At 47.5% G+C, this 26931-nt stretch overlaps 1 protein-coding gene across 1 annotated transcript in view; it reads left to right on the top strand.

Annotated features, from left to right (window-relative positions):
• The window catches only part of VSTM4 (V-set and transmembrane domain containing 4), a gene marked incomplete at its 5' end in the record, with an annotated part of 34659 nt that extends 20601 nt beyond the window's left edge, over nt 1-14058 (top strand). Inside the window, one exon of the mRNA XM_060240998.1 lies at nt 13854-14058. Coding sequence (XP_060096981.1) covers nt 13854-13979 — 126 coding nt within the window. The remainder of the gene's footprint in view (nt 1-13853) is intronic.
• Between the last annotated feature and the right edge of the window lie 12873 nt (nt 14059-26931).

Raw genomic sequence — 26931 nt, forward strand, 5'->3', positions numbered from 1 at the left:
TAAGCCCTGATGCAGCCCTTCCTGCCCTCCTTCTCAGGATCTGCCTAATTCACAGGATCAGCACTGCTGTCAGGTGGCCACCTAGCCCCCAAAGGAGGAGAGCCCACCACCTACCAAGGAAGCTTCTCTCTCTCTGGAGAAGGCCCATCTTCCCCGCACTCTGTCTGTCCATCACAGGGATGCCTTCTGTCACCTTAACTGTCACAGCATATCTTGTCCATCTGCCCTCAGCCACAGCCACATTACAGCTGTAGACCATCATGCCTGAATGTTGATGTTCTCAAACTGCCACATCTGGACCCTTTGTTTTAATGGGACACAAAGTACTCAACGTTTTCCTTGGGCAATTCAGTTGACGTTTACACCTTTATTTGGAGAAGGCAGGATTCTTTTCAGAAAGCCTGATGCAAGGGGACAGGTTGCTTCCACCAGGAGGTCCGCTACTATATCACCCACAACATTAGAGGGCATGCGCATCAGAGACAGTTCTGTTAAAGGAAACCATACTCATACATTGCAGTTGCAATGCAGTCTCCTGCATTCACATTTTCACATTTTTCAGGGTGTTCTCCCCCCCACAAAAAAATGTTCTGCTTTCTTTTCGGAAGTGTTGATGGAGAATCAAGTCCAGAGCAAACCCTGCCTTCTCTCTGGCCTCTCTTTCAGCTGGCACTTCCCCAGTAAGCTCACTCTTACAGAAGCTGTTCCACATCTAGCATCCTGCTTTCTCTCTTTGCTTGTAACTCAAAATAACATTCCATCCAGTTTTTTGGAAAGAAGAACAGAAAAGTCGTGGCTCTTCAGGCAAGACATCCAAACAGCCCTCCCTCTCTTGGAGTTACTCACACGGGGAGAGGAAAAGCACCTGCAACCATGCTGAAGAAGGTGCCTCTGCCCCAAATTGGCAGCAGCTGGGCTGTTCATTTATTTGGGCAGTTTTGGATCACTTTACTCCCCAGAAGGCCCCAGGGCAACTTACAGAAAATAAGCAAAGTACAATTCAAACAAATAGTACAATTTAAATCTCTCTCTCTCTCTCGGCTTAACTTCGCGAACGAAGATTTAAGAAGGGTGCAGTAGTCCATGTCTGCTGCAGGCTCGCTGGTGGCTGACAAGACCAATGCGGGACAGGCAGATCCGGCCACAGTGGCTGCAGAGAAAAGTCTGATTTGGGGTTGGTGCTGTAGCAGTGCGATTCTTCCTCAATCTCCTTTTGTCCTCAAGACCAGCTATGCGTGCGTTCTCAAAGGAAGAGACAGCCTGGTGGATGGTGTGCCTCCATGCTTTGCGATCTGAGGCTAGGTCAGACCACTGGTGATGGTTGATGCGACAGGTGCCAAGGGATTTCTTCAAGGAGTCCTTGTACCTCTTCTTGGGTGCCCCTCTATTTCGATGGCCGGTGGAAAGTTCGCCATACAGAGCAATCTTGGGAAGGCGGTGGTTTTCCATCCTAGAAATATGCCCTGCCCAGCGCAGCTGCGTCTTCAGCAGCAGTGCCTCGATGCTTGTAACCTCCGCCCGCTTGAGGACTTCAGTGTTGGTAACAAAGTCACTCCAGTGGATGTTGAGGATGGTGCGAAGGCAGCGCTGATGAAAGCGCTCAAGGAGTCGCAGGTGATGACGGTATAAAACCCACGATTCGGAGCCGTAGATGAGGGTTGTCATCACAACCGCTTTGTAAACATTGATCTTTGTGCCTTTTTTCAGATGCTTGTTGCTCCACACTCTTTTGTGCAGTCGGCCAAATGCACGGTTTGCCTTTGCCAGCCTGTTGTCAATCTCCTTGTCGATCTTGGCATCTGAGGAGATGATGCACCCCAGGTAGCTGAACTGCTGGACTGTCTTCAGAACTGATTCACCCACAGTGATGTAGGGAGGGTGATAATCTTCCTGGGGTGCAGGCTGGTGGAGAACTTCTGTCTTCTTCAGACTAACTTCTAGGCCAAATAGCTTGGCAGCCTCTGCAAAGCAGGACGTCATATGCTGCAGAGCTGATACCAAGTGGGAGACGAGTGCAGCATCATCAGCAAATAGTAGCTCTCGGATAAGTTTTTCTATTGTCTTGGAGTGAGCCTTTAGTCGCCTCAGGTTGAACAGGCTGCCATCGGTACGATAGCGGATGTAGACACCATCGTCATCATTTAAATCTACTGCGGCTCTTTGAAGCATCATGCTAAAGAAGATCGTAAAGAGAGTTGGCGCGAGAACGCAGCCTTGCTTTACACCTGTGCCTATTGGGAAGGGCTCCGAGAAGTTGTTGCAGTGTCTGACTTGGCCTCGCTGGTCTTCATGTAGCTGGATGATCATGTTGAGGAACCTTGGGGGACATCCTAAACGTTCCAAGATTTGCCACAGGCCTTTCCTGCTAACGGTATCGAAAGCTTTGGTAAGGTCAACAAAAGTCACATATAGACCCTTGTTCTGTTCCCTGCATTTCTCTTGGAGCTGCCTGAGAACAAATACCATGTTGGTGGTGCTCCTGTTAGCTCTGAAGCCGCACTGGCTCTCTGGGAGGAGTTCTTCTGCAATGGTGGGCACCAGTCTGTTCAGGAGTATTCTGTCAAGGATTTTGCCTGCGATGGAGAGCAGGGTTATCCCCCGGTAGTTGGAGCAGTCTGACTTTTCCCCTTTGTTCTTGTGTAGAGTGATGATGATTGCATCGCGAAAGTCCTGTGGTAGTTTGCCTTGTTCCCAGCAGGTGACAAGTACTTTGTGAAGTGTGCTATGTAGTACTATGCCCCCATGTTTCCAGATCTCTGGTGGGATTCCATCAACTCCCGCTGCTTTGCCACTTTTCAGTTGCTTGATGGCTTTAACAGTCTCTTCTAGGGTGGGGATCTCATCCAACTCTGTTTTCACTGGTTGAAGTGGGGTGAGGTGGATTGCTGAATCTTGAACTACGCGGTTGGCACTGAAGAGAACCTGAAAATACTCCGACCACCGGTTCAGTATGGATGCCTTGTCTGTGAGGAGCACTTGGCCGTCTGCACTACGCAAGGGACTCTGAGCCTGATATGATGGGCCATATACTGCCTTCAGGGCTTCGTAGAACCCTCTTAAACCACCAGTGTCTGCACACAGCTGGGTTCTCTCTGCAAGCTTGGTCCACCACTCGTTCTGAATGTCTTGAAGCTTGCTCTGGAGGTTGCTACATGCAGCGCGAAAGATTGCTTTTTTCCCAGGACAGGAGGGCTGAGCAAGATGTCCTTGGTAGGCAGATCTCTTTTTCGCTAGTAATTCTTGGATCTCTTGATTGTTCTCGTCAAACCAGTCCTTGTTCTTCCTTGTGGAGAACCCGAGGACTTCTTCAGAGATCAACAGGATGGTAGTTTTTAGGTGTTCCCAGAGTGCTTCTGGAGAAGGGTCTGTGGGGCATCTGGGGTCCTCAATTCTTGACTGGAGTTTTGCCTGGAAGGCAGCTTTAACTTTGGCTGACTGAAGGCTGCCAACCTGAAGCTTCCTCCAAGGGATACCTCCTCTCCTGGGTGTGGGTTTAAAAGGAAGACGGAGATTGCAGCGTACAAGACGATGATCCGTATGACATTCCGTGCTGGGCATTACTCAGGTGTGTAAGACATCTCGAAGGTCTCTCTGGCGCACCAGAATGTAGTCGATAAGGTCCCAGTGCTTGGACCGTGGGTGCATCCAGGTTGTCTTCAGGCTGTTCTTCTGCTGAAAGATAGTGTTGGTGATGGTGAGCTGGTGCTCTGTGCAGAATTCTAGCAGGAGGCGCCCGTTATCATTGCAGTTGCCAATGCTGTGTTTGCCAAGTATTCCTTTCCAGGCTTCCGAGTCTTTACCTACTCTGGCATTGAAGTCGCCAAGGATGATCACCTTGTCCTCTATAGGGGTCTTCCGTACGAGGTTGCGTAGATCAGCATAGAACTTGTTCTTTTCTGCAGGATCTGCTTGAAGGGTTGGGGCATACACACTGAAGAGTGTTGCATGCTGCTTGTTTTGAAGTGGGAGGCGCATGGACATGATGCGATCTGAGTGACCTGTTGGCAGGTTTTCGAGTTTGGAGGCAATGGAGTTCCTGACCATGAAGCCAACGCCAGAAAGGCGGCTCTCAGCCTTTGACTTACCCGACCAGTAGAGGGTATAGCCAGCACCGTGTTCTTGAAGACTACCTTCCTCAGGGAAACGGACCTCACAATTTAAATAAAGAACAAAAGTAAACCCCACAAATTCACTAAGCACCTCTTGATTCCCTGGGCTGGCCGGCCAGGGCCCCGGCTGCTTGCTTGCTGGCAGAGGAGGAACAAATGCAAGCCGGGACCTAGCAGGGCCCCTCCCCCCCTCCTTTGCTGTATTGGCAGCTTTTGACACAGTGGACCGGCCCATCCTGTTGAGACCTTTGGATGTAGAAGCTGGAATTAAGGGATGTGGTTTGGATTGGTTTCTCTCATTCCATAAAGCCTTAACTCAGAAGGCAACTGTAGAGGAGAAATGTTTTCTACAGCGTGGGACTTCCCTTGTGGGGTTCACTCTTATCTCCCATGCTGTTCAACCTCTTCGTGAAGCCCTCAGCAGAAATCATCTGTAGTTTTAAAATAGGCTATCAATATGCTGATGACACCCAGTTCCACATTTCTTTCTTCAAATCTCCTGGAGGAGGCATGGGCAGATTCTCTGCAGAGGTTTAGGAAGAGATGTGATGCTGTCTTTGTTTTCAGGGACCGTCATCAATTTGACTGGGTGGATTATTCCTTTGGGATATAGTATTTTTATTGGAGTGACTGGGTGGATTATCCCAATTGGAGCAAAAAATCCTGGAGGACAGCTGGGGAATATTCTAAGTGTTGTGAATACTGAAAATAAACAATCCTTTCCTTGCACACACTTCTTGTTGGCAGGAGGAGCTGGAATCATCACTGTTTCATTACTTTGAGAGCCAGTTTGGTGTAGTGGTTAAGCGTGCAGACTCTTATCTGGGAGAACCGGGTTTGATTCCCCACTCCTCCACTTGCACCTGCTAGCATGGCCTTGGGTTAGCCATAGCTCTGGCAGAGCTGTCCTTGAAAGGGCAGCTGCTGTGAGAGTCCTCTCAGCCCACCCACCTCACAGGGTGTCTGTTGTGGGGGAGGAAGGGAAAGGAGATTGGGAGCCGCTCTGAGACTCTTCGGAGTGGAGGGCGGGATATAGATCCAATATCTTCATCTACCTCACAGGGTGTCTGTTGTGGGGGAGGGAGATAAAGGAGATTGTGAGCCGCTCTGAGACTCTTCGGAGTGGAGGGCGGGATATAAATCCAATATCTTCATCTACCTCACAGGGTGTCTGTTGTGGGGGAGGGAGATAAAGGAGATTGTGAGCCGCTCTGAGACTCTTCGGAGTGGAGGGCGGGATATAAATCCAGTATCTTCATCTACCTCACAGGGTGTCTGTTGTGGGGGAGGGAGATAAAGGAGATTGTGAGCCGCTCTGAGACTCTTCGGAGTGGAGGGCGGGATATAAATCCAATGTCTTCTTTTTCTTCCCCATGGTCGAGGTGTTCTAGTACTTCTCTTTGCATAATGTGATAACTGCCAGGCAGTGTTTAAAGAGATGATGATGTTGGCTGCCCGCAGCATTTCCGCAAATCTTCCATTTTTGACAGCCTGTTTCTGCAGCAGAGAGAAGACATTTTGTCCCAAGCTTTTATACCCAACGCAGCAGCATGTAAAAGTTGCCCAGCACTTTATTTCCCCCTGTGTTTTTTGCTTCAGTTGCAGTTATTTAGTGTCCAAGAAGGACTACTATTCTGGAAAGAGGTTGTCCCTCTTTGCAGATCAAGTTTCTCTTAATTTCTCGTTAAAGGCTCTGTTTTCAGCTACACAGACTCACTCCAATATAACAGAGTTTGAGTCCAGGGGCACCTTTAAGACAAAGTTGGTCTTATAGTATGAATAAAACTTTGTCTTAACCTGGACTCAAACTTCGTTCTGCTGCTTCAGACCGACATGGCGACCTCACCTGACGCTATCCCCACCCAATGTAATTGAACACCTTCCCCACTCTCTGCCTGGAAAGAAGGGCTTGGGAGAGAAGTATTGTCTATGCTCAGTTATTACACAGCCTTTGTGGAGAACTCTGTGCGCTCCACAATTTTGAACCTCCTGTGTGTTTCTTCATATTTTCAATCAAATTATTACATACTGGAAATATGCATAAGGGAAATTATTCTACACATTTTATGGAGCACCGTTGCTGGTAGCAGTAATTGAAGTACCTTTTCCACTTATGAAAGTACTAATTTTATTTGCTTTTATTGCTTTTCTAGATGCAATTATTTATTTAGTGTGTTTTGGCTTTATTAAATTATGTTTACTATAGGAACATCATAAAAATGTATGAAAGTAACACATCAGCCATTGCTGCCCAGTGACCTGCATTGGAGGAATCGAGTGTTATTTTTCATATCCAAACTTAATGGAATAAAGTAGGAATAAGGAGATAATCTACCCTAGAAAACAATGCAATTTCTAGATAATGTAATAATACACCTGGACAATATGATTTCATAAATCTTAGCTCTAAAATTTGCATGAGCGGGGTGTTACGGGGCCATTGTAGGAGTCAAAGGTAGGTTTTTTAAATGAAATTGAAATAAGAAATGTAATTAAAGAGTGGAGGTGGTTTTATTTGGTGTGAAAAGAACCACAGTCCTTCTCCAAAGGAGTCCATCAAGTTAGCTCCCTATTTTTTAAGTCTGAAAAAGCCCAGAAGCAGGGAAATGTCTTCAGTCTACTAGATGGAGGAGGGGAAGAAGAGCATTGAGGAGTTGGGCACAGACAACTGGCAACCAAGGGAAGCCGTGCACTCGTTCCCAGGAATGTTTGTAGAGAAGACATGAGCAGCAGCAGGAGGGGAGGGCAGCCAGCCCTGACCCGGATGGCCCAAGCTAGCCTGATCTCATCCCATCTCAGAAGCCGAGCAGTGTCGGCCTCAGTTAGGAGACCACCAAGGAATGCCAGGGTCCTTGCACAGAGGCCGACTGCCTCTGTTTCTCAGCTCTGCCCTGGAAGGCGCAGGCGAGCCCCATCTTGTCAGATCTGTGAAGCCCAGCAGGGTCAGCTTGGATGGGAGACCACCCACGAAGGCCTGGGTCAGCAGAACAAAGCTGGAGTCCGGGAGCACCTTGAAGACCAAGAAAGTTTTAGTGAGAATGGAAGCTTCCGTGTGCTTCATCAGACGATAGTATGGGATGGCATTAGCAGTCCCACATATATAGAGAGCGGGCAGTGAATTAGTATGCAGAGTGGTGAAAATGTTTTTAGCAGATTGAAAGAATCACAAGCTGGGGTCTGGTAGTCGTCGGTTTGGGTTGACTGGACAGAAAAACAGCAAAGGCAATAAACATCAGAATTGGAGATTGATGTCAATGTCATTAGGTCTCCTAATTGTGAATAGTTTCACAACCTTACTCCATGCCCTGTGGTTGCCCTTTCCAGTGTCAATTAGAGTCTGTTGTAATGTTCCATTGGTCTCCTCTAAAGCATGGATTAAAATGACAACATTTTCCTGTAGAAAGAAGCTGAAGTCTACTCTGTTCAAATACGAATACAGAAATGCATTAAAATATAGTGGATGTATACCGCAAGTATGGTTTGAACCAGAGGTGTCAAACATGCAGCCCGGGGGACGGATGAGGCCCCCGGAGGGCTCCTGTCAGGCCCACAAGCAACTCAGTTGCCTGCTTCTTTCTCCCTCTCTTGCTTCCTTCTGCATCTCAGCTCGCTTTGTCAGGCTTGTTCAATCACACAGGAGCTACAGAGCAAAGCTTCTGTTTTCTCCATTGGCTGAGGCTCCTGTCTTGGGGAGGAAGGTGGGGAGGAGACCTTGCTTTGCCAGGCTCTCATTCGCACAGCAAAGTTACTGTACCAAGCCTCTCTTTCTTCTATTGGCTGAGACTCCTCCCTCTCCTTGTCTCCCGGGGAAGGAGGAAAAGAGCCAGAGCTTCCTTTGCCAGTTCCCTCAATCCCACAGAGAGATACAAAGAAAGCATTTTAAAGACCAATGAAGTTTTATTCAAGGTATGAGCTTTTTGCCTTGCTGCAGAGAAAGAGGGGGAGATTTTTGTTGCCTTGTTATGGCAGGGCTCTCCTCTGTTGTCTCTGTGCTTTCACACCCATGGGATATAGTGCACCTGCACCGATCCTGATTTGTAAAGCCAAAAGGGTTTTTGTGCCCTTTGCAGTGCCACTGTGCATACTCACTGGAACGGGCATGAGGATCCCTCCAGTTCTTTTTTGAGAACACCACCCACCTTCCTTCCCCAGACAGCTGTTAAAAGCAGGACCAGTAAAATGGTGCCAAGTTCATAGTACCATCACTTCCAGTGCTGTTGAGATATACAGCAGTAATCTCCAATAATCTCTTTCTGCCCCACACCTCTCACTCTCGCTCACTCACACAGAAATCTCATAGAAAGGCCAGCTGGCTACAACTGAGGGTGCCAACTCCTATGTCTGCAACAACAGAACATGAACAGAAAATTTCATCCAGTAAAAATGGAAGGAAAGAGAAAGAATGAAATGGGAAGAAAATTAAATACATGGAAAGAAACACATGGAGCGTTTTCGCACTAGCGTTTACTCCGGCGTAGCACCCCATTTACCTCCGGATCTTTTCCTGGTTTTCGCACCTGTTGCTCCGGCGCTGCGGTTTGCTCCAGCGCTTCAGGGGTTTCACGCCAGAGTATGTTTTTCAACATGCTTCCGGAGTTTTTGAAAACCTCCGGATCCACACCGGATCCACTCCTCGGAGTTTGCTGTGGGAAATCCATCCACGCTGGATCGACTGCTTTGTGGGCGTCACCCTCTCCCTTTCCGTCCTCCCACCCCATCCACCCCCTTGGCCAATCATCAGCCGTTCACGGCGCTTCCCAAAAGTGCCCGCACGGCCATTTTTTTTTAAACTTCATATTTCTTGCGTAATAGCGATATTTCAAAATTAACAAATAGAAAAAAAAAACCCTCCTGGAATAGCCTCAATTGCCACTTCAATTGGTTTCGTTAGAATTTTTTTTTATTATTATTGACTTTAGTTGCGTTATTTCGCTGTTGCGTTATCTCGCAACTACATTATACATTGTTGGGTGGGGGGGAAATCTAGTGCCGGCGCGGGCCAAAGCGTTCATGTGTGTGTGTTTTAAAAAGGCAATGCCTCCCTCAGCTGTGCCACCAGGATTTCTGGACCTGCACAAAATCGCCATGTATAAAATGGGAAGTTGGAGTCCTGCATTCTTCTCCCTGGCTACATTCCGCTCGGTTAGAAAATAGACGCAAGCTCGCTCTTCACACGCACCACAGAAGGGGAAGGAGAGAATGGGGCGGGGGGGGAGCTCTGGCGGCAGGAATCAGTCAGGTCCCTGTTGCAAGCGCCAGCCGGGGAGGGGGAAGAGCGCGGAGGAAATCCCAGCTTCACCACCCGGGAGGGAGCGAGGCTGGGAAAGGAAGAAGCTGCCACACACACACACACACAAACCCCTCGATTTCTCTCTCTTCGTTATTGCGATATTTCGCAACTTCAGAATTTGGGGGGGGGGGGAATCTAGTGCTAGGATTCTCCACTGTGAATGCTTCTGTTAATACATAAAGGGCTATGGAGGATCCTACAGCTGCAGCCAATCCATAAGCAGAAGCAGCACACGTGATGCGGTTTGTCCACGAAAAGAAGGGGAAGGAACAGCTGTGACTGCTCGATGTTACGTTATTACGTCCTTACGCAACCAGACTTGTGCTTAAAAAAAAAATGATTGACAGGGCATCGAACTCAAGTCGAAGCCAGTGGGAAAACGATTTGAGCCGGGGCTTCATGGAAAGTGACTCCGCAAATGAGTCCATGTGCGAAAACGAGGAAAATGAGCCGGACATAATTGCGCCGTGGAATAAGGGGAGCAAACGCTAAGTGCGAAAACGACCATGGAAAGAAAGAACATAAGAGAAGCTATGTTGGATCAGGTCAGTGGACCATCCAGTCCAAAATTTTCTCCCACAATGTCAAAAAAGCACCAGAATGTCCACCAGTGGGGCCAGGGCACTAGAAGCCCTCTCACTGTTGCTTCCCACCCCCAGCACCAAGAATACAGACAGAGCATCACTTGCAGAGAAAGAAAGAAAGAGAGAGAGAGAGAGAGAGAAAGAAAGAAAGAAAGAAAGAAAGAAAGAAAGAAAGAAAGAAAGAAAGAAAGAAAGAAAGAAAGAAAGAAAGAAAGAAAGAAAGAAAGAAAGAAAGACAAAGGGGGGGGGGAAGCTTTACTCGCCATCAGATAACCCCAGCCAGCAACAATTCTGCCCAGGGGTCATTTGGTAAAAAAAAAAAAAATAGCTACTGGAATGCCCACTCCCTGCCCCTCCTGAAAAAAAAATCCTTCCTTCTTTGCTGCCCAGGCCTCCTGGGGAAATCTCCCCAAAAGAACATACTGCAAGGCACATGAAAGCTCATACCTTGAAGAACATTTCATGCATCTAAAATGCCAGTGGACTCCCAGCTTTTCTCTCAAACACTGGAAGGGGGGTAGAAGGAAAGAGAGGCAGCCCACCTCCTCACTGCACAACACAGAGACAGGGGAAGGAAGGAAGCCAAACGGAGCTCAGGCTTTGCAGCCTGTGTCAGTCTTCAAGGCTAGCTTTTCTCTGCTCAACACAGAGACAGAGGAAGGAAGGAAGCAAAACAGGTCTCATGCTTTGCAGCCTGTGTCAGTCTTCAAGGCTAGCTTTTCTCTGCACAACAGAGAGACTGGGAAGGAAGGACGCAGAGCTCAGGCTTTTCTGGAGGTGGGCTTTTCTTGTGACCTGGTACTGAGGCTTCCATGGCACTGGGTCGTGACCCTGCTAATGGGAAACGCCAATATAGAGGATGGCGTGGAATTGTTTTCTGGCCTCAGAAGGCAGGACCAGAACCAATGGGTTGAAATTAAATCAAAAGAGTTTTTGACTCAACATTAGGAAGAACTTCCTGACCGTTAGAGTGATTCCTCAGTGGAACAGCCTTTCTTGGGAGGTGGTGGGAGGTGGTTGGAGGTTTTTAAACAGAGGCTAGATGGCCATCTGACAGCAATGAAGATCCTGTGAATTTAGGGGAAGGTGTTTGTGAGTTTCCTGCATTGTGCAGGGAGTTGGACTAGATGACCTTGGAGGTCCCTTCCAGTTCTATGATGCTCTTGGGCCTCTTCTTGGCGTTTTCTTTTGGCAGTCAGAAGGAACTGGGGTCCTCGTGCCCATTCCAATGAACATGTGCGGTAGACCCCCTGTGCATGACACCGGAAAGAGTGCAGAAATCATTAGGTGTTGTAGATTTTTCCGGGCTGTATGGCCGTGGTCTTGGCATTATGAGACCTGACGTTTTGCCAGCAACCATGACTGGCATCCTCAGAGGTATAACCAAGAACTCCAGTTTTCTGGGTTATACCTCTCTGAGGATGCCAGTCACAGTTGCTGGCAAAACATCAGGTCTCACAAAGCCAAGACCACGGCCACACAACCGCCGGGAAAATCTACAACAACTAATGAACTCTGGCTATTTCATTTCATTTGATTTGATTTATATCCCGCTCTACCCCACCAAAGCGGGCTCAGGGCGGTTCACAACATAAAAATTCTAACAATAAAATTCAAGAATTAAAATACAATAATTTACATAATTAAAACAACTAATATATCAATACATCATTCAGTCTCAGTGTGCTATCTTATAGTCTTCCATCAGAATATTTCAATGTTTCAATGCCGGTCAGTTATAAGCCAACCGGAAGAGGACTGTCTTACAGGCCCTGCAGAACTGTCCAATGTCCCGCAGGGCCCTGACCTCTTCCGGTAACTGGTTCCACCAGCAAGGGGCTGTGATCGAGAAGGCCCTGTCCCTAGTTGACTTCAACCGGGCCTCTTTTGGCCCAGGGATTACAAGCAGATTTCTAGAGCTGGATCGCAGCACTCTCTGGGGGGCATATGGGAAGAGACGGTCCCTAAGTAGGCAGGTCCTAGGCCATATAGGGCTTTAAAGGTAATAACCAGCACCTTGTACCGGACTCGGTATATTATTGGCAGCCAGTGCAGTCCCCGGAGGCCCGGCTGAATGTGCTCCCATCTAGGGAGCCCTAATAACAGCCGAGCGGCGGCGTTCTGCACTAGCTGCAACTTCTGGGTTCGGCACAGGGGCAGCCCCATGTAGAGGGCATTACAGTAATCCAACCTTGAGGAGACCGTTCCATGGATCACTGTTGCCAGATCGTCCTGCTCCAGGAAAGGAGCCAACTGCCTCGCCCGCCTAAGATGAAAAAATGCGGACTTAGCAGTGGCTGCTACCTGGGCCTCCGTGGTTAAGGCAGGCTCCAGTAGTACCCCCAAGCTCTTGACCCTGTGCGCCATTGTCAGTGGCACACCGTCAAGAGCTGGTAGGGGAATTTCCCCTCCTGGACCACGGCGACCCAAGCAAAGGACCTCTGTCTTCGCTGGATTTAGTTTCAACCTACTCAGCCTGAGCCATCTAGCCACGGCTTGTAATGCCAGGTCCAGGTTCTCTGGAACACAGTCAGGCCGGCCATCCATGAGTAGATATTGCTGGGTGTCATCAGCGTACTGGTGGCACATGAAAGCCTTCGACAGCATATTGGTATAAAAATCCTTTTGGCTTTACAACTGAGATCGAGGAAGGTGGACTATATCCCATAGGTGTGAATGCACAGATGACCACAAAGATCATCAGTTACAGGTAAGCAGGAGTTGTTTTGTAGAAAAATAGGGGGTGGAGCTCATCCAGGGATTGTTATGCAGCTGCACCTACTATTCAATGGACAAGGTAAGAAGGAGGAGGTGGAACTCTCAGAAAGGTTCAGGAGCTATGCTTCTGTGAGCTCCTGCTGAATAAGAGGCCTGCAGGTAAGCAATCTGTTTATCCAGCAGGGTTCTTCTGATGCTCTTCTCAGGGGAAGGCCTTGCTCCATGCCCTGTGGTTGGCCCTCCAGAGGAACTGGCTGGCCGCTGTATGAGACAGGAGGCTGGACTGGATGGACCTTCCCTGGTCTGATCCAGCAGGGCTCTTTTTAGTTTCTTATGTACCACTACACAGGTTCCAAGAATCACTTCCACAATGGATAGAATTTCCAGGAAAAGTATGTAGAAGTAACCTGGACATTTCCTTAGTGGTGAGATGTGTATAGAATGTCCTCCATCTCTCTGCTAGGAAGGACAAGCAAATCCTTCTGTCGTTTAGTATGAATGAATTCACAAATGAAATATATGTTACAATCCCAGACTGCCACAAGCCACTTGGTATGGTGCAAGTTCAGGACTGGGCATGTGAGCCAATTGCACAGTTGCATCCCCCTGCTTGGTCCTGGAATGCTGCATTGTATTTAGTGCTTCTTTCTCATTCATGATCCTAAAGGAGGTACATGGGTGATCTCGCTTTATTCTGAACTTGTGAAATGTTTTTTGCTCTGGTTTTATTATCTCCTTTCACCTCAAACCGGGTTCTTCTGTAGTTACTGGTTGGAGAAGTGAAGGCATTATAAAGGGGAGGGGGAGGGACATGTCTGTAAGGTCTGCAGTTTAGGCAGGCCTTACTGTTATTCTTGAGTCACATGGGAGGGGCAGTGGCTTAGTGGTAGAACATCTGCTTGGCACTCAGAATGTCCCAGGTTCAATCCCAGGCATCTCCAGTTAAAAGGACCAGGTAGGAGGCAATGTGAAAGACAGCAACTGCCTGAAACCCTGGAGAGCTGCTGCTAGTCTGAGTAGACAAGACTGACCTTGATGGTCTGATTCAATAGAAGGCAGCTTTATGTGTGTCCACATGCTAATGTTTGGGTGTGCAAAAAGGCAGCCTGTCGAATTCCTGCACATGGACACTTGTCTAATTTTGTTTTGTAGCCCAGAATTGCAGAGGAGAATTTGACCTATGCTGAACTGGAACTCATCAAGCCCTACCAGAAGGAGAAAGGCATCCAGACAATGACCGTCTACGCTCAGATTCTCTTTGAGGAAAATAAGATGTGATGCCTCTCCAGGACAGGTCCTGTGTGCTGGCACATATTTAAGTCTGCCTGAGTATTGTATTTATAAAATGTCACAAAAGTGTCCTTGCCTGGTCTGTTTTATAAGATTTGTTTTGGTTGTTTAAACGTATTTCTTAAGGGAATTTGGGTGGTGTCCAACGAGGGACAGGGGCTCGGACTTTGAACTGGGTCTTGTTTAACCCTGTGATGTTTTACCGGTGTTTTTTTTTTCTTGTCATGCTAAATGTGAATTTTATTTTCTTTTTGCTGTTGTTGTGATCCATTACCCAGTGGTCCAAGGTAGGCAGCAGCCCAGTTTCTTAGCTGAGCCCAGACGTTGCAGCTGAATCCAGTTCTGCTGAGTCTGCATTTCAGATGGGCATTCATTTATTCAAGAAAGTCTACATAGCACAGAGGCTTTTAGACAAAGTAATATAATCATGGTTGAAATACATAAGAAGTTAAATTAGAAACATTTAGCACTTTAGGAAAAGGTAAATATTAAATACATAATTTAAAACATTGAATTAAAATAGCAACAGAATCCCTGCATATTTCACTAAGCACCAAATTAATGAGCCCAGATTCTTAGTGCAATTAAGAGATATTTGGTAACTGCCAGAGAGATGTGATTTTCATTTCCAGACAGAAGACTGAGTGAGTGGGAGTCCTCCAAGTGGTTGGGAAAAGTTAAAAGACAGGGAGTTATCAGGGACACTCTTACACTGCCATAGAGTTTGCATGAGAAGAAAAAGAGTGCTGGGTTTTGTGGCACCTCAGGACCACAGAAAAATTTCTTTGACAATGCAGCATGTTAGAAAATCTTCCAAAAACAACAGCAGTTGGTAATGCATTAAAACAAGCCAAGGAAAAGAGACAGCAATAAGAGGGAACTGCAAGAATGTAGATACTACTAGCAGCAAATGGTCTTGAGGGAGACATTGCAACCACAGGACTTCCTTCAATCGCCACGCCCCCACCTACTATGCTAGTCTCTGCCTCTGGGCAGTGCAGCCCCTGGCACCAGAAGGGCATCACTGACACACAGGAGAAGGGCACAGACATCAGCAGGTGATGGAAGTTAGCAAAAGGTAAGAAAGCCAGTCAGAAGCTAGATTAAGACATGTTAAACTCCTCTCGTATAAACAAAGGTCGTGCAAGTACAACATATCAAGCAGACAATCTTTAAGGTTTTTTGTTTTTTTTTTTAAACTGATTCAACTACTTTAGTTTTTTAAAATTAAAATCCAGGCTACAGCTCTAACCAGGAGGCATCAACACTGCAGCATGAATTTCCAAAGCTGCCTTCAGTCGTTATCCCCAAGAATCTTTAAGAAGTTAACCTGTAGAACAAATAGGGAAGGAGGCCAGGCTGCTGCCTAAAGGTTGTGCACTGCAGTGGTCTGGTCTCCTCCAGGCTTGAGTTCTCATTAGGGAAGACATGAAATGCAACCTCAACCCACATTTCCACTCAAGTAATGAGACCCTCATTAACCTCTCTTCGGTCTGGTTCATTCCTAATGCAGTTCTTCCAAGACCATGCAGGTTTATTCTGTACTGCAGCTTTGGGATAACACCCTTGTGCCAACTGGAGATTTGGAGGGGGAGATCTTTGAGTAGACACCTGTTGGCACTTAGAGAACATCTTGCTTGTATCATGACTCTTACCTGCCTGCTACCAGAAACACCACAATTATAACGACAACTGGAAATGTTTTTTTTAATATTAAAAAAATATTCTCAGGGATTAGACTGGAAGAGCAAACATCAGCTGTACCCTTCTCTGTACCTGGAACCAGTTAGGAGGCAGAGCATCAGTCATACCTGATGGCAGGACAGCTGAGAGCTACACAGACTTGCTGACTTGGGCATGCCCTGCCTTTGCAGTTTCCCCCCCCCCAAGCCCCCAACCACTTGGCAGCCCCGTCCAAAGGCTCTGAACTTCCCCACCCCCAGCAAGACTGAGCCTTCTAGCTGCTGGGACTAGACAGCTGCAGGCATAAAGCCGCCTCGTATTCGCAATGTTGTCCTGACCCTTCTTTTGCTCTGCAGCTGATGTGTTCCTTTCGGGCCCCTGATTGCGTGGAGCAGCTTGCAGGACTGACCTGTGAGGCCACAGGGAAAGGAAAGGCCTGAGCTGTATAAAAAGGGGGGGGCATTTGCAGAAACCCCCTGGGCGATTTTCAAGCTCCAAAAGGGAAGATTCCCCCAGCATGGGATCCCTGTGCAGAATAAAACCACTAGTGCATGTTTCGTTTGCAGGAAATACTTTTTGTTAATGTCTTCATTTTCTACATGTATCTTCATTTATGTGTAGGGTTGCCAGCTCTGGGTTGGGAAATACCTGGAGGCTTTGGGGGTGGAGCCTGGAAGGGAAGGGTTCGGAGAGGGGCTTCAGCAGGGTACAATACCATGGATTCCCACCTCACCCCCTCCAAAACAGCCATCATTCCCCCAGAGGAGCTGAGCTCTGTAGTCTGGAGATCAGTTCTAAGTGTGGTAGATTTCCAGGCCCCATCTGGAGGGTAACCCAACAAAGTCCTAAGGCAAACAACCCACAAAAAAGCTGCACAGTGTTACACGCACTTATTGACACATGGTATCATTATCACAAGGAATGCCAGCCATTGATGACTGACTGTTTGCAAGTTTGTACGATTGAGATATCTGGTTTATCAGTCCCTGTAGTACGCATGTGCAGACAAAGCATTCGAGAAACAGATCCCTACCCGTGTACTGTTGCGCTGGTACGTCCAAAGCCAGACTCGGGACTTCTTGTGAACTTCGTGGAAACAACACACACTCCATTTGGAGAAGCTGAAGGACTTTATACATCTTCATTGAGCTTTTTGAAACATTGGAGGCTTAGGCTCCATATACGGTGCTCAATTGAAGGTGGCTAGTGAGTCGTCATATCTTAATAAATTTCTTGTTTTTGTGATAATGATAGCATATGTCAATAAGTGCGTGTAACACTGCAGCTTTTTTGTGGGTTGGTTGCCTTGTTGGGTTACCATTTGTGTACAACTCCCCTTATTGTACCCACCTGGAGAGTGGCAACCATATTTATGTGTAGTTCCCTGTATCATTTGGCTTAAATAAATGACTTACGAGTTAGTTTGTGTGAGATCTCTTCGCTATAGCAATGAACTTCAAACTGTTTTTTTGAAACTGCATTTGGCTCTTGAACAAGGACCTCTCCTTTTCCCCTGTACCTCTCCTTTAATCCCCTGCTCTGGGGGGGGGGGGGTTGTTGGAGGGGTGGATTTCTGCTTTGTCTACATGCCTGACACTTCAGGCTTGTAGTGATACCCCCTCTGCTGTCCCTACCTACATTCTGCAGCTCTAGTGATCATAGTAGTCTGGGGCCCAATTTGGAATTAGGTAGGGCCTGCAAAACCTCCTTTTCATCAGTAGCAGCCCCCTCAAACTATTTTCTCTCATCCTCCCTTACCCTTCCCTTCTCCCAAAGCCTCTCTCTGTTTCCTAGAATAATAGAGTTGGAAGGGACCTCCAGGGTCATCTAGTCCAACTCCCTTCATAATGCAGGAAACTCACAAATACCGCCCCCCAAATTCACAGGATCTTCATTGCTGTCAGATGGCCATCCAGCCTCTGTTTAGAAACCTCCAAGGAAGGAGAGCCCACCACCTCCCAAAGAGGAAGCCTGCTCCACTGAGGAATAACAGTCAGGAAGTTCTTCCTAATGTTGAGCCGGATACTCTTGTGATTTAATTTCAACCTGTTAGTTCTGGTCCTACCTTCTGGGGCCACAGAAAAAAAATTCCACACCATATGACAGCGCTTCAAGTACTTGATGGTGATCAGATCACCTTTCAGCCGCCTCCTCTCCAGGCTAAACATCCCCAGCTCCTTCAACCTTTCTTCATAGGACTTGATCTCCAGACCCCTCACCATCTTCGTCGCCCTCCTCTGGACCTGTTCCAGCTTGTCTATATCCTTCTTAAAATGTGATGCCCAAAACTGAACACAATACTCCAGATGAGGTCTTACCAGAGCAGAGTAAAGTGATACCATCACTTCAAATGATTTGGGCACTACTGTTGATACAGTCCAAAACTGCATTTGCCTTTTTAGCCACTGCATCACATTGTTGACTCATGTTCAGCGTATGGTCCACTAAGACCCCTAGATCCTTTTCGCACATACTACTGCTAAGACAAGTCTCTCCCATCTTATAACCATGCATTGGATTTTTCCTACCTAAATGCAGAACTTTACATTTATCCCTATTAAAAGGGGAGGGACGGTGGCTCAGTGGTAGAGCATCTGCTTGGGAAGCAGAAGGTACCAGGTTCAATCCCCGGCATCTCCAAAAAAGGGTCCAGGCAAATAGGTGTGAAAAACCTCAGCTTGAGACCCTGGAAAGCCTCTGCCAGTCTGAGAAGATAATACTGACTTTGATGGACCAAGTGTCTGATTCAGTATAAGGCAGCTTCATATGTTCATATATGTTCATTTTATTGGTTTTAGCCCAGTTTTCCAGCCTGTCAAGATCATCCTGTTTCTGTCTTCTACTGTATTTGCAACCCCTCTCAATTTAATATAATCTGCAAATTTAATAAGCATTCCTTCTATTCCTTCATCCAAATAATTGATAAAGATGTTGAACAAAACAGGTCCCTGGACAGATCCTTGAGGCACTCCACTTGTCAGTCTTCTCCAAGAGGATGAGGAACCATTCACAAGCACTCTTTGGGTGCGATCTGTCAACCAATTACAGATCCACCTAACGGTAACAGGATCCAAACCACGTTTTACCAATTTGTCAACAAGGATAGTATGTGGAAACAAAAGCCTTACTGAAATCAAGATAAATGATGTCTAGAGCATTCCCCTGGTCCAGCAAGGTAGTCACTTTCTGAAAAAAAGAGATCAAGTTAGTCTGACATGACTTGTTCTTGAGAAACCCATGCTGGCTCTTAGTAATCACAGCCATCCTTTCTAAATGTTTCAGGACTGTTTGATTATGTAAATCAATCAATCAACCAGCCAGTAAGTGCTAGGCAGGATTCCTGTGAAGAGCTCCCTGCACAAATGAATGGAGGAGGAAGCCCATGAGTGCAGCACAGGAGGCTGTGGTGCTCAACAGCAGCAGAAGACTCGCCAGCATTGTTAGTGTTGCAGAGAGGTGGCCAGAGAGGTGTCCTGATGTCCTTTTGGCAGACATCCTGTGGAGCGACTCAAGTTGCAAAGTCATCATGACGTTCCTCGGCCTTCTTCTGCAGGTATTGCTGACGTGCCCTGATGGTGGGGGGAGGGGAAGTGCAGCTCCATTAGCTTCTCCCCAATTAAGCCGGAGTCTGCTAATGTGAATCTCGTGTGCCCTCTGCTTTCACAAAAGGCAGCATTCCCTACTGCCTCAGCCAAACACGGCTTGTTCTTCCACATTAACCGTTACTGCCCTCAGCAAACAGGAGTAAATCACATTAGCGTGGGCAGGTGTGTGTGTGGGGGGGGGCAGCAGGGAGCAGAGGTGGCCTCTCCTGGAATCGCAGCCTGTGGGTGTTGACTGCACTTTAAGGCAGCTCTCTAATTGGCTTGCCGGGCTTGGAGGCCTTTGCCATCGCCATTATGAGCAACAGCTCTTCCGTCTTTAAATAACTGCAATGTCATCTTTCCGGGGCTGCCATCCTTGCTAACAGTGAAAAAACATTTCCACAGTAATAATTTGCTCTGGCCTTAAGAAGAGAGGAGAGAAGAGATTGGATTCATCCCTTGCCCTTCACTCGGCATTTCAGAGCAGCTTACAGTCTCCTTTCTCTTCCCCTCCCTGTGAGGTAGGTGGGGCTGAGAGAGCTCTGACAGAAACTGCTCTTGAGAGGAAGAGCTCTGTGAGAATTTGTGACTGACCCAAGGCCATTCTAGCAGGTGCAAGTGGAGGAGTGGGGAATCAAACCCGGTTCTCCCAGATAAGAGTCTGCACACCTAACCACTACACCAAACTGTCTCTCGGTACAAGGAAAGCATGATCTCCTTTAGAAGGAAGCTTCCTGGGGCTTTCAAGAGGAAAGACAGGCAGGGCCCACCTCGGTGGGGTAGGGTGGGATATAAATCGAATAAAATAAATAAATAAAAAATAAATAGATATTGATCCCACCCCCACCCCCTGTGTGCACCGCAGATTCCCCCCCCCCTTCATCCCTTTTCTTTGTGGAAGAAACAGCTGTGACACCAACTGCCAAGCTGGGCTGTGCCAAGATCATATTCACCAGCTGCTGCTGAATGTACTTCGGAGAGCCCCGCAGATTAACAAGGGCATCAGCTATTCCTCTGTTTTCTGTTGACAATACTTGGTTGCAGGCCTCAGATTCAGCAGGAGCTCACAGTAGCACAGCTCCTGAATCTTTCTGAGGGTTCCCCCTCTTCCTCTCCACCTACCGTACCTTGTCCATCGAATGGAGGTGCGGTTGCATAGCAATCCCTGGATTAGGAGAGCAGGCAGCCAGCCCCCAGGGACTTTGCCACACCCCCAGCATTAACCCCTGGAGAAGCCTGCACCACCCTTTCTTCACTTCTTATGTGATTTTGGGCAGCGAGTGGCTTCCTGGCCTTTTGACTGGGGGAGGTGGCGCTGGAGAGCCCCAGGTGAGAAAGGCCTGCTTGGGTTGGCTGGATCTCTAGCCAGCCCAAGCAAGTTTTGCTTGCCCAGGGCTCTCCTTTCTTGCATCCAGTTGCTTTTGGTGGGAGGGGGATATGCTAAGGATTATGCTAATGAGCTCCGCCACCTATTTTTCTACAAAACGACCCTTGTTTGGTTGGGTTTTAGAAGATGTGTTGTTGTGTGCCCTGTCTGTCTAGTTATTTGGTTCATTTTTCATTTCCAGATTAACTCCCCACCTAAGGTTGCCAACCTCCAGCTGGTGAAGGCCAGGGAGATCCAGGACTTACAGCTGGTCTCCAGATTACATAGGTCAATTTCCCTGGAGAAAATGGCTGCTTTGGAGGGTAGACTAGAGGCGTTCTATCCCTCTGAGGTCCCTCCTCTCCTCTCCTCTCACCTCCCACCCCAAACCCCACCCTCCCCAGGTTTGGGCCCTATGATCTCCAGGAGTTTCTCAAACAAGAGTAGTAGTAGAAGAAGATGATGATGATATTGGATTTATATCCTGCCTTCCACTCCAAATCTCAGAGTGGCTCACAGTCTCCTTTACCTTCCTCCCCCACAACAGACACCCTGTGAGGTGGGTGGGGCTGAGAGGACTCTCACAGCAACTGCCCTTTCAAGGATAACTCCTGTGAAAGCTATGGCTGACCCAAGGCCATTCCAGCAGCTGCAAGTGGAGGAGTGGGGAATCAAACCCGGTTTTCCCAGATAAGAGAGACCAAACTGTCTCTCCCCCCCGCCCCTTGGCATCCTAGCCTCACTGCAGCGAGGGAGCCTGCCTGCCAAATTTGGAACTGGAGAAAATGTGTTTTGTTTCATCTGACCTGTTGAGCAGGAAAAAAAAGACCGCAGATTTATAGCCCGCCCTTCTCTCTGAATCAGAGTCTCAGAGTGACTTACAATCTCCTATATCTTCTCCCCCCCCCCACAACAGACACCTTGTGAGGTGGGTGGGGCTGAGAGAGCTCTCCCAGAAGCTGCCCTTTCAAGGAAAACTCTGCCAGAGCTATGGCTGACCCAAGGCCATTCCAGCAGGTGCAGGTGGAGGAGTGGGGAATCAAACCTGGTTCTCCCAGATAAGAGTCTGCGCTCTTAACCATTACACCAAACAGGAAGGAGCTCAGCAAAGCCAAGGCAAGATGACAGAAGGGTACAAAGAATGATGAGTAAGATGTCCACTTCCATTTAGCAGGACGATGCGGCCATCTCTGTACCTAGACGAGGCCCCGCCCGCCTCACAGAGAACCTCCCTCCACAACCCCCTTTGACACATTTGTGTAGTCTTACTTGAGGACACTTATGCAATTAGAGAGGAATCTATTTATTCGTGCTTAAACGGGGGTGGGGGTGGGGTTGCCAGGTTGCCTGGCCATTGGCGGGGTTGGATTGTCCAGGTTGGGAAATTCCTGGAGACTTGGGGATGGAGCCTGGGGAGGGCAGAGTGCCCCAGAGTCCACCCTCCAATGCAGCTATTTCCTCCAGAGGGACTGATCTCTGTAGTCTGGGGATGGGCTGTAATTCTGGGGGATCCCCAGGCCGCACCTGGAGGCTGGCACCCCTCGGTGGGTGGACTATTTCTAAACAAAGCAGAATGCGTACAGGAGGAGAGGGGGGCTAAGCCCTGCTCCCTTCCCTGCCTTGCTGCTCCCCATTTCTTCCAGCATCTACCAAAGGTAAGTGGGGCTGAGAGAAAAATAGTGAAAGAAACGGAAGGCTTGGAAGAGGGCCTCCCCTCGCCCAGATGTTTCCTTTCCCTACTTGTGATGCAAATATGGGATAAATACTTCAATCGTGGATCCCCCCCGCCCCCCATCAGACACACATGAAGCTGCCTGGTTAAATCAAAAGAGTTTCGTTCTCAACATTAAGAACTTCCTGACAGTTAGAGTGGTTCCTCAGTGGAACAGGCTTCCTCCTTGGGAGGTGGTGGGCTCTTCTTCCTTAGAGGTTTTTCAACAGAGGCTAGATGGCCATCTGACAACAATTAGGCTCCTGTGAATTTAGGGGGAGGTGTTTGTGAGTTTCCTGCATTGTACAGGGGGTTGGACTAGATGACTCTGGAGGTCCCTTCCAACTCCGATTCTATGGGTACAGTCAGACGTACCATTAGTGGCGACACAGCTCCATCTCGCTGACAGATTAAATATGTTCGTCCAGACATCCACATCTGGCAATCAAGCGTCATCCAGGGTCATCCCGGCTTGCTGCGGCTCAATGCCGCATTAATTTGATAGTGCAGAAAGTCCGACCCTTTTTCAAAAAAGTAGCACAAGATCGTTTTTTTCCTGTTTGGACAGCTCACGTGCGATACTGCCCCTTGGAATGTTTACCGCCCCTCCCACCAGCCCCAGCAGACATGCGCATTGCCAGATTATCCGGGAATCTGAGGTGATGCTTCTGCTTCTCCAATCAACACAGGATCAGGGTGTAAACGTTATCCCACTATTCAGAACAGGAAAAAAAATCTATTTTTTCAATGTGGAGGATTTCCAGATATCATTGTCACTGCCAATTTCTAGGAAAGTAATTCCTGGCAGTCCCCTGGTTTGAATCGGCAACGTTAATTCCAGAAACTTTCCCCCCACACACACCTCTGAAGCAAGGTTTGATTTCCCACCTCCAAACAGTTGGGCGCATGTTCAATGGACCCCCCCTCCCAGAAATCACCACCTGATCACGCATGCGCCAAGAAAAGAGCGTGATAGTATTGGATGTCTGATCGCTCAACAACAGAATGAGTCGCATTCTTGGATGCTGGTCTGAACAGCCCTGCATCGAATCAATATTCAGCGGTTCAAATTTGAGCGCTACACACCCGCTTTTAATGTGACATGTGACCGCACCCTATGATACTGAATTAGCCCCCAGTTTCTCAAGGCCAGAGTTGCCTACTCAGGCTGGCAGCCGCTCTCCAGGGTCTCAGATATTGTGTTGGAATTAGCAAGTCAGCAACATTTCAGTAATCATAGAGTTAACTTTTGTTTTGTTAGTCAACAGGAAGTTTACTATAACCTATTTGTTAGCTAAAGATAAAGCCCATGAAAGTCTGTAGGAGGTCTTAGTTGAATCACCTGGAATTGAGTGTTGTGATTGGAAATCAATGCTTTGGCTATTCTGCATTTTACGGTTCTCTTCCCCTCTTTGTCTAAGTTTGGAGAAGAGGAGCCATACCTAGTTTTGTTCTCTAGCTGCAAAGATGTAGGAAGTTCATGTCAGTTATTTTCTTCCCAGTTTACCCTTCCCTTGAAGTTTTAAGTAAAGCAATCATATTCTTTTAAACACACACATGTTCTCTGCATATTCTTTGCTGTGCTGCTAATTTCAAACTCTGCCAAATAATAGTTGTCTCTAAGAATATCCAGCACATTGTCTACTCAGGCTGGCAGAGGCACTCCACAGTCTCAGCTTGAGGCCCTGAGATCTGAGAAGATCCGGCTTGCAGCTGGGCTACCAGGCCAGGGAGCAACTTCAAGTTTTGTGTTTTCATTCCCCCCACAATTCATCTGTTTTTGGGAGCTGGTTATCAGTGCAGGGGGGAAGCGGCACCAGACGTTGGCCCTGCCTCGGGTGCCAGATAGTTCAAGGCCAGTCCTGATGTCATCAAGTTGCAGGCGACGTGGCAACCGCAAAGGGGTTTCAAGGCAGAGTGCAGACCACTGCTGCAGCCTCTGGGCTTCTTTGGTGGTCTCCCATTCGAGTACTAACCAGGGCAAAGGAAATGGCAAAATATTGGGTATAATATCTGGGGCGGGGGGGGGGGGTTGAGGGAGAGGCACCAAATTTTCAGGACAGCTTCAGGAGCCTCTCCCGCACAGGACCCTCAAGTTCCCTCCCCAGCAACCAGAAGCAATACAACAGTAGAACTTTTAAAAAACAACCCTTCACAAATCACAACACTGTGCAAACGGAAAACCAGCAGAGCACTAGCAGCCAGCAAGGACGACAAACCCACAACCCACACCAGCAGCTGCCCCACCCCAAGCTACCAAGAGGGCCAAAACAACAGTAAACTCTTAAGAAATATTTAAAAAAAAATACTGAAATCTGTAACCACCAATACAGGAAATGAACAAAAACTGAACACCTACACAATTAACAACAGTGCACAAAACCCCCCAGTCCTCCCCACCCGGCAACTAAAGGGAATATAATTGAAAACAATCCAACAATAATATTTAAAATGCAACAAATAAAACCACACTTTTAAAACTTTTAAGAACCAGTATATCTTAAAAGACTAATCCAACCCCCCTACCCCAACAGAACCCTAACCCTAGCCCACCCCAAGCAAGCCACCCACCCTTACAAAATAAGTAAAGGGACGCTTTTTTTAATAAGTCCTTTTCTCTCAAATCCTGCTTCTTCTTTTTTTTTAAATGAAATATTTCCCCCAAAACTTACCTTATGATGTCTTCAGATTTCCCTCTCCAGGAGTCCAGTCCACTTTGGTCCACACAGGCCAAAGCACAGAGCAGCAGCAGCTGAAGTCAAGGGCCAGCAATGCAATCTAGCCACTGGGCAACAGGATTCCTTAATTGCTCTCTGCCCATGCACAGAGCAGTTGCAAAAAAGAACACTGCTCACTGAACAGAGAGCATTGCAACTTGCAACTCTATTGGCAGAACTGCAAGTAAACAGCTCCCCAACAAGCAAGGTAAGTAGTGCTCAGCTGGGCTGGCATAGCCCAGCGAGTAGCAACACCAGTCTTTCAAAGCTATATGCATTTGCATGGTCGTGAGTGACTGGCTGGTGGGGACCTCTCTCCCCCTTCCTCTCCCTCCCTGATCCCAGGGAACTGAGGGAAGAGGCAAGAAATGGCAAGGAATGGCAGGAAAGGAGGTAAGTGGCTTCCCTTTAACATTTAAACCCCCTTTCCCAACGTTATTCTGGAGCCCTGAACACCACCAAATATTGATTCAGCGGTATTTGAGGTGGCCATATTAGGTGCCCGAATAACACCAGAGAATCTGATTTGGCTGTATTTGATGCTAAATACAGCTGAATCAGCTGGTATTTGGGGCTGTATTTGGTTCAACCAAACCAAATGCTCACCCCTAGTAGGCAAGTGTGCATCTTTTCCATGATTGGGAGCTGCCTTCAATGGCTACATTGGAAACATGGCATCCATGGCCAGAAGAAAGGAATGGGAGCAGATGCCTGGAAGGCAAACCATAGAATCCACTGAATTGGGGAGGAAGCCAAAGGCCGCATCTATGTATCACTATAAAAAATAACATTAATTGGGATGCTTCACCATTTCCTGAACAACCCATAATTAGGTTAGATAAGAAACTAGCAGTGTCTAAGAGCTATAAATGTCTGAATTAAGTTATTTTGAAAGTGCCCGGCAGTTTGACATTTTGAGAGTTCAGAGTAATTGAGGTATTGAGATAAAATTGCTCCTGTTATTTAAAAGGTCATTATCTTCTTCAGTTAAATAGATGGAGGCTATTTTCCACTCTAGTGAACCATTCTATTTGGGGCAATTAGCCAGGCTTGAGTAGCTTTCCACAGACACGACTCCCACTTATCACCGCTCTGGCCATGAAGCTCTGAGAGGTTTGTAAATACTGGCTCCAAATAGCCCATCTGCATTCAGCTCACAAGCAAGCGCCACAACCCTTGCTTAACTGGAATTCCAAGGCCAGGCACCCCATGGCCATCCTGGGCACCACAAAGCTCGGTGGGTCTTTGAATGGCAGTGCCATTCTGGGCCTACTTCCTTGAACGGACTCAGAGCACAAGTGAAAGTGAGGGCTGTAAATAACCTGGGAACCTGAGTGAATCACCTTCGGAGCATGAGGAAATAATTAGAAGCAATAAAATGATTAAAAGCGAGGCTGAAATATTCTACAAGCCAGTGGTTGGGGTCTCTCTCTCTCTCACACACACACATTTTATTTCAGTTCTCTTTTGAAACCTTGCCGTGCTAATTTATTTTAGTTAATTCCACCCAAACTTGAACTGCATTTACCCTCACTGAGGAAACTTTAGCCAGATAAACTTTGGGAAATTTTACATAGATTTGTGTGAATAGGATTTGGACTAAACAAATAAATGTGTTATTTTTGTGCTATTTGAATGAAAAGCTCTTCTCAATTAAGCATGCAGGTTTGAAAGTCAATCATGAAATCCATAAAATGTTGCTCAGCTGTAGCCCACACTGGGAGCTGAAGCCCCCTCCCCACAACTTCAGTTTTAATTACCTGATCTTTTATTTTAATTACCTAAAACTTAAATTACTTGATCCGACCACCCAGGTCTCTGGGTAGAATTATCTCACCTACTACATGGATGGGCTTTCATGCAGAAATGGGCAGCAGGG

Source organism: Heteronotia binoei, chromosome 6 (assembly GCF_032191835.1).
Source record: "Heteronotia binoei isolate CCM8104 ecotype False Entrance Well chromosome 6, APGP_CSIRO_Hbin_v1, whole genome shotgun sequence".
In the NCBI taxonomy this organism is placed as follows: Eukaryota; Metazoa; Chordata; class Lepidosauria; order Squamata; family Gekkonidae; genus Heteronotia; species Heteronotia binoei.